The 14,414-nt window shown below is 40.1% G+C and overlaps 1 protein-coding gene and 1 pseudogene across 1 annotated transcript in view; both read left to right on the top strand.

The window, feature by feature from the left end:
* The window catches only part of IPO9 (importin 9), a 55,933-nt gene that overhangs the window by 6,297 nt on the left and 35,222 nt on the right, over positions 1 to 14,414 (top strand). The window contains exons 2-3 of the mRNA XM_027074678.2: positions 13,505 to 13,566; positions 13,796 to 13,882. Of these exons, the coding sequence (XP_026930479.1) occupies positions 13,505 to 13,566; positions 13,796 to 13,882 (149 nt within the window). The remainder of the gene's footprint in view (positions 1 to 13,504; positions 13,567 to 13,795; positions 13,883 to 14,414) is intronic.
* LOC113603993 (uncharacterized protein C8orf58-like) lies at positions 3,158 to 13,872 on the top strand (annotated as a pseudogene).

Raw genomic sequence — 14,414 nt, 5'->3', positions numbered from 1 at the left:
GTCACATAATTGTCACAGAACTGATTGACTATTTCCAGGGATGCTAAACCTGGGTGGACAGTAACTTCTAAACAGACTAGGGGTTATAAAGTTAACATCCATCATCACACTAAGTATCTGAAGTCAAAGGAAGTGGGGGTCCCTTTACAAGTGCTCTTTTCTCCCTTCTCCTTCTTTAATTGGATTTCACACATGCATTTTAGAGAGCTTTTTTACCATTAAACTTGAACTTTGGTTGGTATCCACGAGGTCTTCCAGAATTATATCTGATTCATGTGTTTTAGTCCATTCTGAAAGTTGACTCCCATATCTTTAGGTTGTAGACACCTACTATTTTTCCCATTATAAATAAGTTTCATATGTACCAGAGTCTGAACTATCTAAACTAATCCTAAGAATTAGGATGGACTTCAGCATTTTTAGAGGTAATTCTGCAGGTTTGAAGTGTTTACTTGTGATTTAATCACCTGACTAAATGCTTTAGAGAGAATGTGGCTTCTTTCATGGTGTTCTTGCAAAAATTACTCTTTCCTGAGTGAAAAGATAGGTGCCATAAGATTGTGTCAAAAACTGCAGCTTAGGGGCACTGGGTGGCTCAGTTGGTTAAGTGTCGGTCCCTTGATTTCGGCTCAGGTCATGGTCTCACCGTTCATGTGTTGGGGCCTCGCATCCTGCTCTGTGCTGACAGAGCAGAGCCTGCTTGGGATTCTTTCTTCCTCTCTCTCTCTGCCCCTCCCCCGTGCATGAGTTTCTGTATTGTGTGTGCACTCTCTCTCAGAATAAGTAAATTCACTTAAAAAAAATTGCAAAGAAACCCTGCAGCTTAAGCGCATAATGAGTGAAGAATCGATGGATTCAGTAAAGAGGCAAGACGTAAAATGGAAAAATCAGTAGCCTTCATATCCACAAACAATAAAAGGTTAGAGGATGTAAAGTGGTTTTTAAAAACCCATTTACAATAGCAACAAAGAAGATTAAATACTTAGGAATAAAATTAATAGGAATTGTAAAGGAACCTATTGGGTGAAACTGTTTAAACATTCCTGAAAGACTTAAAAAGTAGACTTGAACATAACTGCTTAATGAGTATGGGTTTTATTTTAGGATGATGGAAGTGTTTTGGAATTAGGTAGAGGTGAATGTACTAAGTGCCACTGAGTTTTTCATCTTAAAATGGTTATGAATTCTACCTCAATTTAAAAAATATCTTCCAGGGCACCTGGGTGACTCAGTCGGTTAAGCATCCAGTTTGGCTCAGGTCATGATCTCATGAGTTCAAGCCATGCCTCGGGCCCTACACTGACAGCACAGAGCCTGCTTGGGATTCTCTGTCTCTCCCTGCCCTTCCCCCACTTGAATGCTCTCTTTCTCTTTCAAAATAAATAAACTTTAAAACATACATATCTTTTAGAGATATGTATTAAAGCATTTACAGAGAAATGGGGGGAAAAGTAGACTTGAACACATGGAAAGATATATGCTATCCTTGGATAGGACAACTCAACATTATAGATGAGTACACAAGTTGATTCTAAAGTGTGTAGAAAAACAAACATGGAAGAGTAGCTCCAAAAATACTGAACAGGAAAAAGCTCTGACGAGGGACTAATTCTACCAGATATTAAAACATCTTATAAAGGCTCTATAATTAAAATAAACAGAATGGCACTGGTATGTGAATACACAAATAGAACTGTGGAATAGAGTAAAAAGTCCAGAAATAGGCACAAGTACCTATGGAAATGTAATGTAGATAGAAGTGACATCTCAAGTCTTTGGGGTAAAGGTGGACATTTTAATAAAGGGTACTAGGACAACTGGGTAGGTATCTGGAATCAGATCAGTATCTCATACCATACAAAAAAACAAGTTCCAAATAGATTAGAAACCTAAAAATTTAAAACATGAAACTGTACAGGAGCCGCCTGGGTGGCTCAGTCGGTTAAGCGTCCAACTTTGGCTCAGGTCACAATCTTGCGGTTTGTGGGTTCGAGCCCCGCCTCAGGCTCCGTGCTGACAGCTCAAAGCCTGAAGCCTGCTTCAGATTCTATCTCTCCCTCTCTCTCTGCCCCTCCCCCACTTGTGCTATGTCTCTCAAAAATGAATAAATGTAAAAAAAAAAATTCTTTTTTAAATGAAACTGTACAAATTCTAGAAGATACAGGTGAATTTTTCTTTAATGCTGGCATAAGGAAAGGCTAACTGTAACTCGAAATTCAGAGACAATAAAAGATTGATAAGTCTGACTCATAAAATAATGTTTTTAATTTGCATGACAAAAACCACCATATAAAAAGTCAAAAGACGCCTGGGGGCTCACTTTGGCTCAGGTCATGATCTCATGGTTGGTTCATGAGTTCGTGAGTTCGAGCCCCACATCGGGCTCTGTGCTGACAGCTCAGAGCCTGGAGCCTGCTTCGGATTCTCTGTCTCCCTCTTCTCTGCCCCTCCCCCACTCATTCTCTCTCTTTCTCTCTCGCTCTCTCCCCCCACCCAAAAAAGTAATAAACATTAAAAAAAAGTCAAAAGACAGCTGAAAAACTGGGAGAAATTTTTCATAACATATACACAGACAAAAGGATAATATCCTTAATATATAAAGAACTTTTTCTTTCTTTTTTTTAATGGTTTCGAGGTTTGGGGGCACCTGGGTGGCTCAGTCAATCGTCCAACTTCATCTCAGGTCACGATCTCACAGTTTGTGAGTTCTAGCTCCTCATTCTAGCTCCGCGTCAGGCTCTGTGCTGACAGCTCAGCTTCCGATTCTGTGTCTCCCTCTCTCTCTGCCCCTCCCCTGCTCACATTCTACGTCTGTCTCAAAAATAAACAAATTCTTAAAAATAGTTTTAGGGTTTCTGTTGTTGTTTTAGAGAGAGAAGTCACTAGCAGGGTAGAGAGGCAGAGGAAGAGAGAATCCCAAGCAGGCTGCATGCTCAGCATGAACCCAACATAAGGCTCAGTCCCAGAATCCTGGGATCATGACCTAAGCCAAAGTCAAGAGTCTTGACTCTCAACCGACTGAGCCACCCAGGCACCCCAGTATAAAGAACTCTTAAAAACTAGGGACTCTGTTTCCCTGTCTGTATCTGGGAAAGAAGAATGGGATGAGGGTGCTATCTAGAAGGATGGGGTTAGGAGGGAGCAACCCAGAGGACCTATGGGTAGCAGGAAAGGGTTTGGCCTGAAAATCAAGGTGTGCAGAGATGGTAGATGAGGTTGTCAAGAACCTGCCATGCAGCTGTTTAGTGCCAGGAGTCAGCAGCACCTACAGATGGATCCCGGCTACTGCCCAGCTTGCTCACTAGACTCTCGGGAGGGGAAAGGTGAGTAGAGAGGTCTCAGGAGGCAGGCCTCCTGGGACTCAGGAGTGGAGATGGTGGTTGGAGATAGCCCCCAGGCCACCTCACTGGGCCTTTCTCAGTCAGTTACCTTCTCTGGACCTGGAGCACATAGGGAACCGTGAGCCCCTGACCCTTGCTGCCAAGGAATGTCCTGCCCACCTAGGCCAGGTGAAAGCTGGCTGAAGGCTGGAGCAGGTGCTGAAGCTGTCCCACCAACCCTCGACTTACCCTGCCAGCATGTCACACCATCACTCCCTAAAGTCACCAAGTAAGGCGGAATGCGAAATGCCCCTTTTTGGAGTAAGGGAGCAGGAGGCCACTGTGGCAGAAACTGACCTAAAGGCAGACCTGGAAGAAGCAGAGGTGGTGGGGAACCTGGGGCCTAAAGCCTGGGCCTGTTTCTACTACCTGGAACACCTGTGCCTAGAGCTGGAGCAGATGGCAAGACTCCAGCAGCTGTACTTGCAGGTGCAGAGGCCCCCAGGGAATCCTGAAGCGCAGGAGGAGAAGGAGCCAGGCTGGGCCCCTTCACCTCCACCTCTCCTGCCCCAGGCAAGTGAGGTACACAGACTATGCAGCCACACACAGGAGACAGCTTTACCCCTAAAGGTAGGGGTGCCTAGTACCAATACTCCCAGGCTGTTAGAGGCCCCAGCAGAACTAGTTCACATCTTTTTATCCTCCCAGGAACACAAGCAGGATCTCTCCCACTGGAACGAGGTCAGGGTCCTGCTAAACAGGATCCATTGGAGGAGTCTGAGTCATTTTGAGTCCCCTGCCCCTCCTGATGGCCCACCCCTAGGATTGAGTCAAAGTATGTTCCTGAAAGACCTCAATGCCAGCCCCTCCAGAAGACCTTTATGCCATCACTTGTGGTTAAGAAGCAACAAGCAAAAACCTTTGTGTATGCTGAGAACTCCTGGTACAGGGATGTGACCCCGCATGGAGGGGTGTGCATTGAAGTCTTCTTCCTCACCCTTTGCCCTGTTTTGCTGCTTTGGGGTACCGACAGGAAAAGCTGCTGATGCTCACCCTTCTCTCTGAAGAGGGGGCTGGATCTTTCTCCTCTGGGCAGCCTGGCAGAGGAACCCTGGTTCCCTGAGAGGCTCCAAGGTACGGCAGCCCCTGGGCCCCTTGCTGGTTGCCAGAAATCCCAGGCCTAGACAGCATGAACTAACTTACTCATTATGAGTCCATTGAGAGTATTTGGCGTGGAGATCTTCTGGGGCCTAGTGTTTTGCAGATGTATATTTAAGCAGAATGATATGTGTATCTCTGTGAGTCTGTCACTGTTGTGAACTGGCTGGATCCAACCATCTTTTCTGAATCATACATTCAAAGAGTTGGTCTTCCGGGTGAGGTAACTGCAGAAGGCTGGAACTAACCTTCATTCCTCAGTGGGCAGTTTGTAAAAGTCTTGTTTTCCTCCTCATATTTCCGTGGACAGCCCCAGAACAGAGAATGGTACTATCTTGGGTGCCTCTGCATTGAGTCTTGCCTGTGGAAGATAGCCCCTGAAGACTGAACCTGGAATGGGAGGATCAGGGACAACATGGAGAATAGCAGAGTAAGCTTCAAGGTCTGTCTTCAACTGCTTTGGTCCATAATAGCCTTTACAATCAGACCTGAAACCAGAGACTCAGACTAGTTTTTAGATGTTGACAAAATCTGTTAAATTTTCTGAGCCATAGCTCCCTACTTAATCTCCCCAATGATTTAATACCTGCCTACCTACCTCACAGTCTTGTTATGAAGATAAAACAAGATTAAAGTGTAAAAAAAAATTTTTTTTAAGTAACAAAGGACCAAAAACCCAGTAGAAAAATGGGAGGGGGATATGGACAGACAGATCACCAGCCCCCCCCCCCCCAAAAAAGGACTCAAACATACAAATAAGGTTTATAGTGGTTAGAGAAATTAAACAACCATTTCTTATCTGTCAGACTGGCAAAATAGTAACACATTCTGTTGGTGAGGCTGTAAAGAAACACTCTTTTTTTTTTTTTTTTAATTTTTTTTTTTTAATGTTTATTTATTTTTGAGACAGAGAGACACAGAGCATGAACAGGGGAGGGTCAGAGAGAGGGAGACACAGAATCTGAAATAGGCCCCAGGCTCTGAGCTGTCAGCACAGAGCCTGACACGGGGCTCGAACGCACGGACCGTGAGCTCATGACCTGAGCCAAAGTCGGCTACTTAACCAAGTGAGCCACCCAGGCGCCCCAAGAAACACTCTTAACATTACTAGTGGGAATGCAAATTGGTACAGTCCTTTTGGAGGAAAATTTGGCCATACCTAACCACACTATATATGCACTTACCTTTTGATCCAGCAGACCCACTTCTGGGGTTGAAGGTACACCTTCAACAATATAAAAATGCATATTGTTTACTGCAACATAGTTTATAAAAGCAGAATATTGGAAGCAATGTAACTGCCTTTATATACATTGATACATTATATACATTCATGAATAGGACAGTGGTTGATTGAATAGGTTGAATAAAGTACATCTATACAATGGTATGTTACGCAGCTATAAATAAAAAGAATGAGGAATCTCTGAACTGATGTGGAATGATTTCCAGAATATAATGTTAATTGAAAAAAAAAGTACAGGGGCGCCTGGGTGGCTCAGTAGGTTGAGTGTCTGACTTCAACTCAGGTCATGATTTCACAGTTCTTGGGTTCGAGCCCCTTGTTGGGCTCTGTGCTGACAGTTCAGAGCCTGGAGCCTGTTTCAGATTCTGTGTCTCCCTCTCTCTGTCCCTCCCCTACTCGTTCTCTTTCTCAAAAATAAATATTAAAAATATTTTTTTAAAGAAAAAGTATAAAAGAATATAATAAACAACTGTTCGTGTAAATAAGAGGACGTAAAAAAATACACCTGTATCTGCTCATTAATGCAAAAGAAATACAGGAGAGATAAACCAGAAGCTGATTGGTTACCTACATGGAGTGGGTTGAGGAAAGGAAAGGTGGAAAGAAGTTAATAGGGATGTGGATGGAGCGACACTTCTTATAATACTCCTTTTTGTGTAGCTTTGATTGAGAATTGTAGAAGTATCCCTCAAATAAATAATTAAAATCAAACGGTAGAGGGGGCCCAAAATGGAAGTAGTAACAAATGAACCTGACCGTATTACAAATGAATAACGTAAGTATCATTGGGTGTTGGGAGAGAAAAGAATCCAAGTAACTTTGGAAAATAGTGTGTGGTTCAACTGCATATTGTAAGATTAAAGTCAAAAAGAACTATTCACAAAAACTGTACTCCAGTTAATACATCTGTTTTTCACAAGAGTATGAGTTAATAGTTGTAATTAGTTTATGTGTATACTAAGATTGAAATGAATAGGTAAACTTATTTTAGAAAATGAGAGCCAGAGAAAAAATTACATCAGGAAAAGAGGAAAAGTAGAATGAACCTTTGTATTGACATGGCATTGGATCTGCGGTGTCAGTAGATGGATGGGTGGATGGATGGATGGATGGATGGCAGATAGATGGGTGGATGTGTAGGTATACATTAGTATACATACATAGATTTCCTCGTGATGTTCTCTGAGAAGGCCTAGGAGCAGTGACACCCCAGTAGCATTGAGCACACCTAGCATCCAGATCTTGGTTTCTAAATAGCATTCCCCACTAAAATAAGCACCAGGGCTTCCGCAGGGAAAATACAAGATAAGCCTAGAATATCTTGTGATATCAGAACAAAAGGCAGTGCTGTAAAAAGGACGGGAGTGTAGAGAAGTATACAGGGCCCAAATGAAAGGAGTGCCAGTGGCCTAAGTAGAATGATCTGGGCAGCAAAATAATGATAGTACTGGCTTAAAACTATAGAATAAAATAAATAACATGAGTCCACACTGGTGTAAAGAAATAATTGGATAAAGAAAGGAGAAGGAACAGTTCCTCATTAGAAAAGAATTACAGTTAATAAGAGTAAAGAAAATAAATACAAAAGCACCATTAGGCAAACAACACGGTGATAATGTTTGCCAATAGGATCCACAGATGGATACTAAAATCAGTGTGTGAAAGTATAAGAAGAAACAAGATTTTATCATAACCTCAAAGTATCTCTCCCGAGATTTTTATCATTAAAAGAGAAAAACAGTACCTTTACAGTAGAGAAACCCAGTAGACTGCACATTATCAAGTTAGTGATCATGGTTAACATTTCCAGTAACTTTTCAGCATTATGTATTTCCTGATAGGATATTCTGAGGACACAGCATCACTTCTCTGATATTTTTGTCTAAAATGAATAACCTCAGTCTAATCATGAGGAAACTTGGGTCAATCACACATTGAGACACATTCTACAAAGTAACTGATCATTACTCATTGGAAGTGTTCTGGTCATAAAAGACAATAAGAGAATGTCATGCATTAGAGGAAACTGAAGAGACCTGACAGCCAAATACAACATGGGATCTTGGATTGGATCATGAAACAGAAAAAGGACAATAAGGGAAAAAAACTGGTGAAATTCCAGTCAAGTCTGTAGTTCAGTTAATAGTATTATACCCATGTTAGTTTTTGGTGTTGATCATTGAACCACAGTTGTGTAGGTTGTTAATATCAGAGGAACGTGAGTAAAGGGTATCCATGAACTCTATGTACTGTTTGTCAGCTTTTCTTTAAGTCTAAAAATGATTTCAAAATAAAACATTTAAAAAATACATAGACATAGATCATTTTCAGTAGCTTTTAACCTGTGTACTTGGATACGCCTTGAACATGAAACACTGCATGGGTGACTTTTTCTTGGTATTAAGCTTTTCTTTTGCATACATATCCTTTGGATGGCTATTTCAGTAAAACCCAATTGTGATAGTTAGAATTCACCATGGAAAGTAACTTTAGTTACAGAGATAGGAAAGCCAAACAGTGTACTCACTATGAGCAATAAAAGCAATACCAGCACAATTTATTATTTTAATTATAGAATTTTTGTTTTTTTATTAAAAGAACTTCTAAGATCTATTCTCTTACCTTAGCAACTTTAAAATACATAATACAGTATTATTAGCCATAGCTGACATGCTGTACGTTACTTCCCAACTTTTTTTTTTTTTTTTTTTTAATATTCCTTTTTGAGACAGAGAGAGACAGAGCATGAGCATGAGCAGGGGAGGGGCAGAAAGAGAGGAAGACACAGAATCTTAAGTAGGCTCCAGGCTCTGAGCTGTTAGCACAGAGCCCGTCGCGGGGCTCAAACCCACAAACTGCGAGATCATGACCTGAGCCGAAGTCGGACGCCCAACAGACTGAGCCACCCAGGTGCCCTACAGATCAGTACTTTTTCTTCTGCAGCTTCTTCACCTCTCTTAGCCTTGATAAAATTTAAGAGAGTTAGGGCCTTGCTCTGGATTAGTCTTTGGCTTAAGGGAATGTTGTGGCTGGTTTGATCTGTCCAGACCTCTAAAACTTTCTCCATATCTGTAATAAGATTGTTTCACTTTCTTACCATTTGAGTGTTCACTGGAGTAGCACTTTTGCTTTCATTCAAATACTTTTTCTTTGTATTCACAGCTTAGCTGACACAAGAGGCCTAGCTTTCAGCCTCTCGGCTTTTGACATGCCTTCCTCACCAAGCTTTTTCTAAAGTGTGAGACATGCACCTCTTCCTTTCACTTGAACCCTTAAAGGTTATTACATGGTTTAATTTGGTCTAATTTCAATATTGTTGTGTCTGGTGGAATAGGGAGGCCCAAAGAGAGGGAGAGAGAAGGGGAAATGGCCAGTTAGTAGGGCCATCATAACACAGCATTTTTCAATTAAGTTCACCATCTTATATGGACACTTTGTGTTGCCTCAAAACAATTACGGTAGTAACGTCAAAGATCACTGATCACCATAACAAATATAATAATGGAGGGACTCCTGGGTGGTTCAGCCGGTTGAGCGTCTGACTCCTGCTCAGGTCATGATCTCACTGCTTGTGAGTTCGAGCCCTGCGTTGGGCTCTGTGCTGACAGCTCGGAGCCTGGAGCCTGCTTCAGATTCTGTCTCCACCTGTCTGCCCCTCCCCTGATCGTTCTCTCTCTCTTTCTCTTTCTCTCTCTCTCTCAAATATAAAATAAAACATAAAAAAAATTATATATATATATATATAAATTTAAAAAGTTTAAAATATTGAGAGAATACCAAAATGTGACATAGAGACACAAAGTGAGCAAATACTGTTGAAAAAAATGTTGATAAACTTGCTCTACACAGGGTTGCCCCAGACCTTCGATTCATAAAAAAAAACTCAGTATCTACAAAGTGCAGTAAAGCAAGGTGCAATAAACAAGGTATGCCTGTAGTCCCACTTAATTTATTTTTGCTTTTGTTGCCTTTGCTCTTGGTGTCAAATACAGAAGGTCATCGCTAAAACTGATGTCAGGAAACTTAACACCTATGTTTTCTTCTAGAAGTTTTATGGTTTCTGGTCTTACATTCAAGTCTTTAATTAATTAACTTTGAATTAATCAAATAGTAAATTAATTAATTTTGAATTAGTTTTTGTGTATGGTGTAAGAGAGTGGTCCAGTTTCATTCTTTTGCATGTGGCTGTCCAGTTTTCCCAGTATCATTTATTCTTTTTTTTATTTTTTTTTTTTAAGCTTATTTATTTTTGAGAGAGAGACAGAGCATGAGCTGAGCAGGGGCAGAGAGAGAGGGAGACACATAATCTGAAGCAGGCACCAGGCTCTGAGCTGTCAGCACAGAGCCCGACGTGGGGCTAGAACCCACGAACCATGAGATCATGACCTGAGCTGAAGTCCAGTGCTTAACCGACTGAGCCATCCAGGCTCCCCCCAACATCATTTATTGAAGAGACTGTCCTTTTCCCTTGGATAGTCTTGCCTCCTTTGTCCTAAATTAATTAACCGTAGGTTTATTTCTGGGCTCTGTTCTGTTCCACTGATCTATGTGCCTTTATGCCAGTACCATAGTTTTGATTACTATAGCTTTGTAAATTAATTTTAAATCAGGGAGCCATGATGCTTCCAGCTTTGTTCGTGCTCAAGATTGCTTTGGCTCTTTGGGGTTTCTCATGGTTCCACACAAATTTTAGGATTGTTCTATTTCTGTGAAAAACGCCATTGGAATTTTTATAGGGATTGCCACAACAACTGATTTTTAAAGTTTTTACTATGTGCCATGTGTTGTTCTCACAGGATTGCTTGGTAACTTGATACCATTATCTTTATTTTGCAGATGGGGAAACTGGGGTTTAGAAAAGATAAGTAACTTTTCTAAGCTTAGACACAGTGGCTTCAGGATTTGAGCCTAAACTTGCCTAACCTGTGCTCTTAGCCTCTTCAGCTCCCTGCAAATAGGAATGATGCACCTGTCGTAACTGGTGCACCTACCACAACTGAACACCTCTGAAAAATTACCATTCAGTCTCTAGAACAGTGCTGTCCAGTAGGAATATAATGGGAGTCACAGGTGAAATTTTAAATTTTCTAAAAGTTATATTGGGAAGGTAAAAAGAAAAAGGTAAAATTAAGTTTTAAAACTATTCATTTAACCTAAGGTGTGCAAAGTATTTCAATTTGTAATCCGTATAAGCATTACTAAAATATTTTACATTATTTTGTTTTCATACTAAGTTTGCAGTGTGATATTACACTCACAGCACATGTCAATTCTCACTAGCCACATCTCAGGTATTCAGTAGTCACTTGTAAGTGATGGCTATCATGTTGGATAGCACAGCCCTAGACTGTGAGATGTGAAAATTATGGTGCCCTCTTGGTCTTACATTCTTCTTCCTCATTTGACAAGTATAAATTAGATCTAATTAAAAAAAAAAATTTGTAAAATACACCTAATATTTACCATTTTAACATCTTTAAGTGTACACAGTCCAATGGTATTTAATATACTCACGTTGTTGCACAACTGTCACCACCAATTCTATTCATCTTGTAAAACTGACAGTCTGTAAACCCATTCAGTAACTCCTCATTTTCCCCTCCCCCAGCCCCTGGCAACTTCTGTTAAACTTTCTGTCTTTATGATTTTGACTACTCTAAGTAGCTCGTATCAAAATGGAATCATATAGTATTTGTCTTTTTGTGACTAATGTATTTTATTTAGCATAATGTCCTCAAGATTCACCTATTTTAGCAGTTGTTGTATCATATTGCAGAATTTCCTTCCTTTTGAAAGCTGAATAATATTCCCTTGTACATATATATACTGCGTTTTATTTGCTCATCTCTGGATAGACACTTGGTTGCTTCTATCTTTTAGCTGTTGTGAACAATGGTACTATGAACATGGATATGCAAATATCTCTTCAAGACCCTGCTTTCAGTTCTTTTGGTTATATACCCAGAGATGGAATTTGCTAGATCTTATGGTGATTCTATTTCTGATTTTTTGAGGAACCACTGTATTATTCTGCACAGCAGCTATGCCATTTTACATTCCCACCAGTCATGTGTAAGCATTCCAATTTCTCCACACCCTCCCCAGTACTTGTTTTCTGTTGTTTTGGTAGTAGCTATCCTAATGAGTGTGTGGTGGCATCTTGAAGTTTTGATTTGCATTTCCCTAGTGATTAATGATGTTGAGTGTCTTTTCAGGTGTCTGTTGGCCATTATATATCTTCTTCGGAGAAATACCCATTTGAGTCTTCTGCTCATTTTTGAATTGGGTTGTTTGTTTTGTTGTTGTTGAATTTCAGTTCTCTGTGTTTGGGATATTAATCCCTTACCAGATAAATGCTTTTTTTTAGAAAATTTTTTTCTTGTTAAGTAAACTTTACCCCATCGTGGTGCTTGAACTCACGACCCCAAGATCAGGAGTTGCATGCTCTACTGACTGAGCCAGTCAGGTACCCCCCCGCCCCCACTTTTTAGACAAATGATTTACAAATAGTTTTTTCCGTCCTGTGGGTTGCCTTTTCACTGTATGGAAGTATTTTCTGATGCACAAAATTTTTGACTTTTTATGAAGTCTGATTTTATTTTTTCTTCTTTCTGTGCCTTTGGTATCATATCCAGGAAATCATTGCCAAATCTAAGGTTATGAAGCTTTTGTCCAGTGTTTGCTTCTGAGATTTTAAGTGTTTTAAGTCTTCTATTTATTCCCCTGATTCATTTTGAGTTAATTTTTGTGTATAGTATTTGATAAGGGTCCAGCTTAATTTCCTTGCATATGGATATTCAATTTTCCCAACATTTGTTGAAAGCTGCCTTTTTCCCACTGAATGACTGTGGCATCTTTGTCAAAAATCATTTGACCATGTATGTGAGGGTTTATTTCTGGGCTCTCTATTCTTTTCATTGCTATATATTATCTGACTTTATGCCAGTACCACATTATTTTGATTACTGTAGATTTGTAGTAAGTTTTGAAATCAGAAAGTGTGAGTCCTCCAGGTTTGGTCTCTTTTTCTTTTTTTGGTCAAGATTGTCTTGGCTACTTGAGGTAGTCCCTTGAGATTCTGTATGAATTTTAGGATTTCTGTTTCTGGAAAAACCATCATTGAGATTTTAATATGGATTCCATTGAAGCATTGAAGGATCTGAATTTTAATGTGGGAGTAAGCATTGTTTTTAGTCTCTCAATATGCATTTCTTTATTTTATTTTTTATTTTTAGTAGCTCTTTTAAGGTAAAGTGTGGCATACATGGAGATACACATCTCTCAGTATGCATTTCAGGTTTACTGCTTACATTGCTTATTGGAAACTGTTCACTTAAAACAACAGTTATATTTTTAAGACTAAACCTGTTAAAGCCAGATTTTCATATACTTAATCATCTCTTATCTAGTAGCGGATATCTGAACAACTCCTGAAATCTCACTTTTTAATTTTTCTTTGGGGTTAGATAGTCCTGGTTTTCAATTAGATACTATATTCATTGGTCTAAGAGGAAGATGTTGCCATCTTGGAAGATGCTATGCAGAGATTGGAAAAAGTGAGAGGGCTGGAACTATTCGTTGTAGGCAGCCATGTCCTACAGCCTAGCCTGTTTGTTTCTCCTACTTAGAAGAATCAATCTTAGCAGTTATCACCACTTTTAGAAGCAATGAATCAGTCCCCTTTCTGAAATCTTTCTTGTTGGCATCAGAGTTAAAGCTCAGTAAGTTGCTATGGCTTTCCTGGGTGTTTTTAGACTCAAAATAAAATTTTCTCTTTCAGAATTTGGTGTTCACCTGGCAGAGCTGACCGTAGATCCCCAGGGAGCACTGGCAATCCGTCAGGTAAGTCCAGACTGATTGACCCAATTTGTAAGTAATTTCCCTTTTACTTGGTAATAAAACTTTCTTGTTGGAAAGAGAAAGAATAAGGCCAATTTACAAATAACCTAGGATTTTGTACCAGATTTAGATATACTTCAAATGAATGTATTAGGCCGTCTGTATGTATATGATTTGTATATATGAAGAAAGTCTTTTTCTTGTTGTACTACTTGGCTTACTCTCTTCGCAGCTGGCATCAGTCATTTTGAAGCAATATGTGGAAACTCACTGGTGTGCCCAGTCAGAGAAGTTTAGGCCTCCTGAAACTACAGAAAGGGTAAGGAGAGTTACTTGATTAGTCCACCTGTAAGGAGTGAGAGGGCCATCTTAAGAGATTGAGCTGTCACCAATCTTTGACAACATGGGGCAATCAAAAGGCAGAAAAGGAGATTGATTGGTAGCTGGCATTATCGGCAACATGCTGTAGGGAAGAGACCTGAGTATCAGGCTGACCTGTGTTCACATTGCAGTTCTGCCTTTTACTAGCCATGAGAATATTGGAAGAGTATTTTAACCTCTAAGCTTCAATTTCCTAAATATCTAAAATTAGAATTAGAAATCCAACTTCAAAGAGTTGTTTGAGAATTAGATGAACCAATGGTTCTACTTAGTACAGCACTATGCAACCATTCTGGGCCCCCAAGAAACTCTGAGGTACAAGGTCTAGGGCAGCACTGCCCATTGAAACTCTGTAGCTATGAAGATATTCTGTATCTGTGTTGTCTAGTACAGTAGCTACTGGCTACGTAGGGTGTTGAGCACTTAAAATGTGACTGCTGCAACTCAGGAAGTGAATTTTTTTTATTGCA

Source organism: Acinonyx jubatus, chromosome E4, assembly GCF_027475565.1.
Source record: "Acinonyx jubatus isolate Ajub_Pintada_27869175 chromosome E4, VMU_Ajub_asm_v1.0, whole genome shotgun sequence".
In the NCBI taxonomy this organism is placed as follows: Eukaryota; Metazoa; Chordata; class Mammalia; order Carnivora; family Felidae; genus Acinonyx; species Acinonyx jubatus.
The sequence above is the reverse complement of the archived record's forward strand: the minus strand, read 5'-3'. Positions and strand labels throughout refer to the sequence as shown.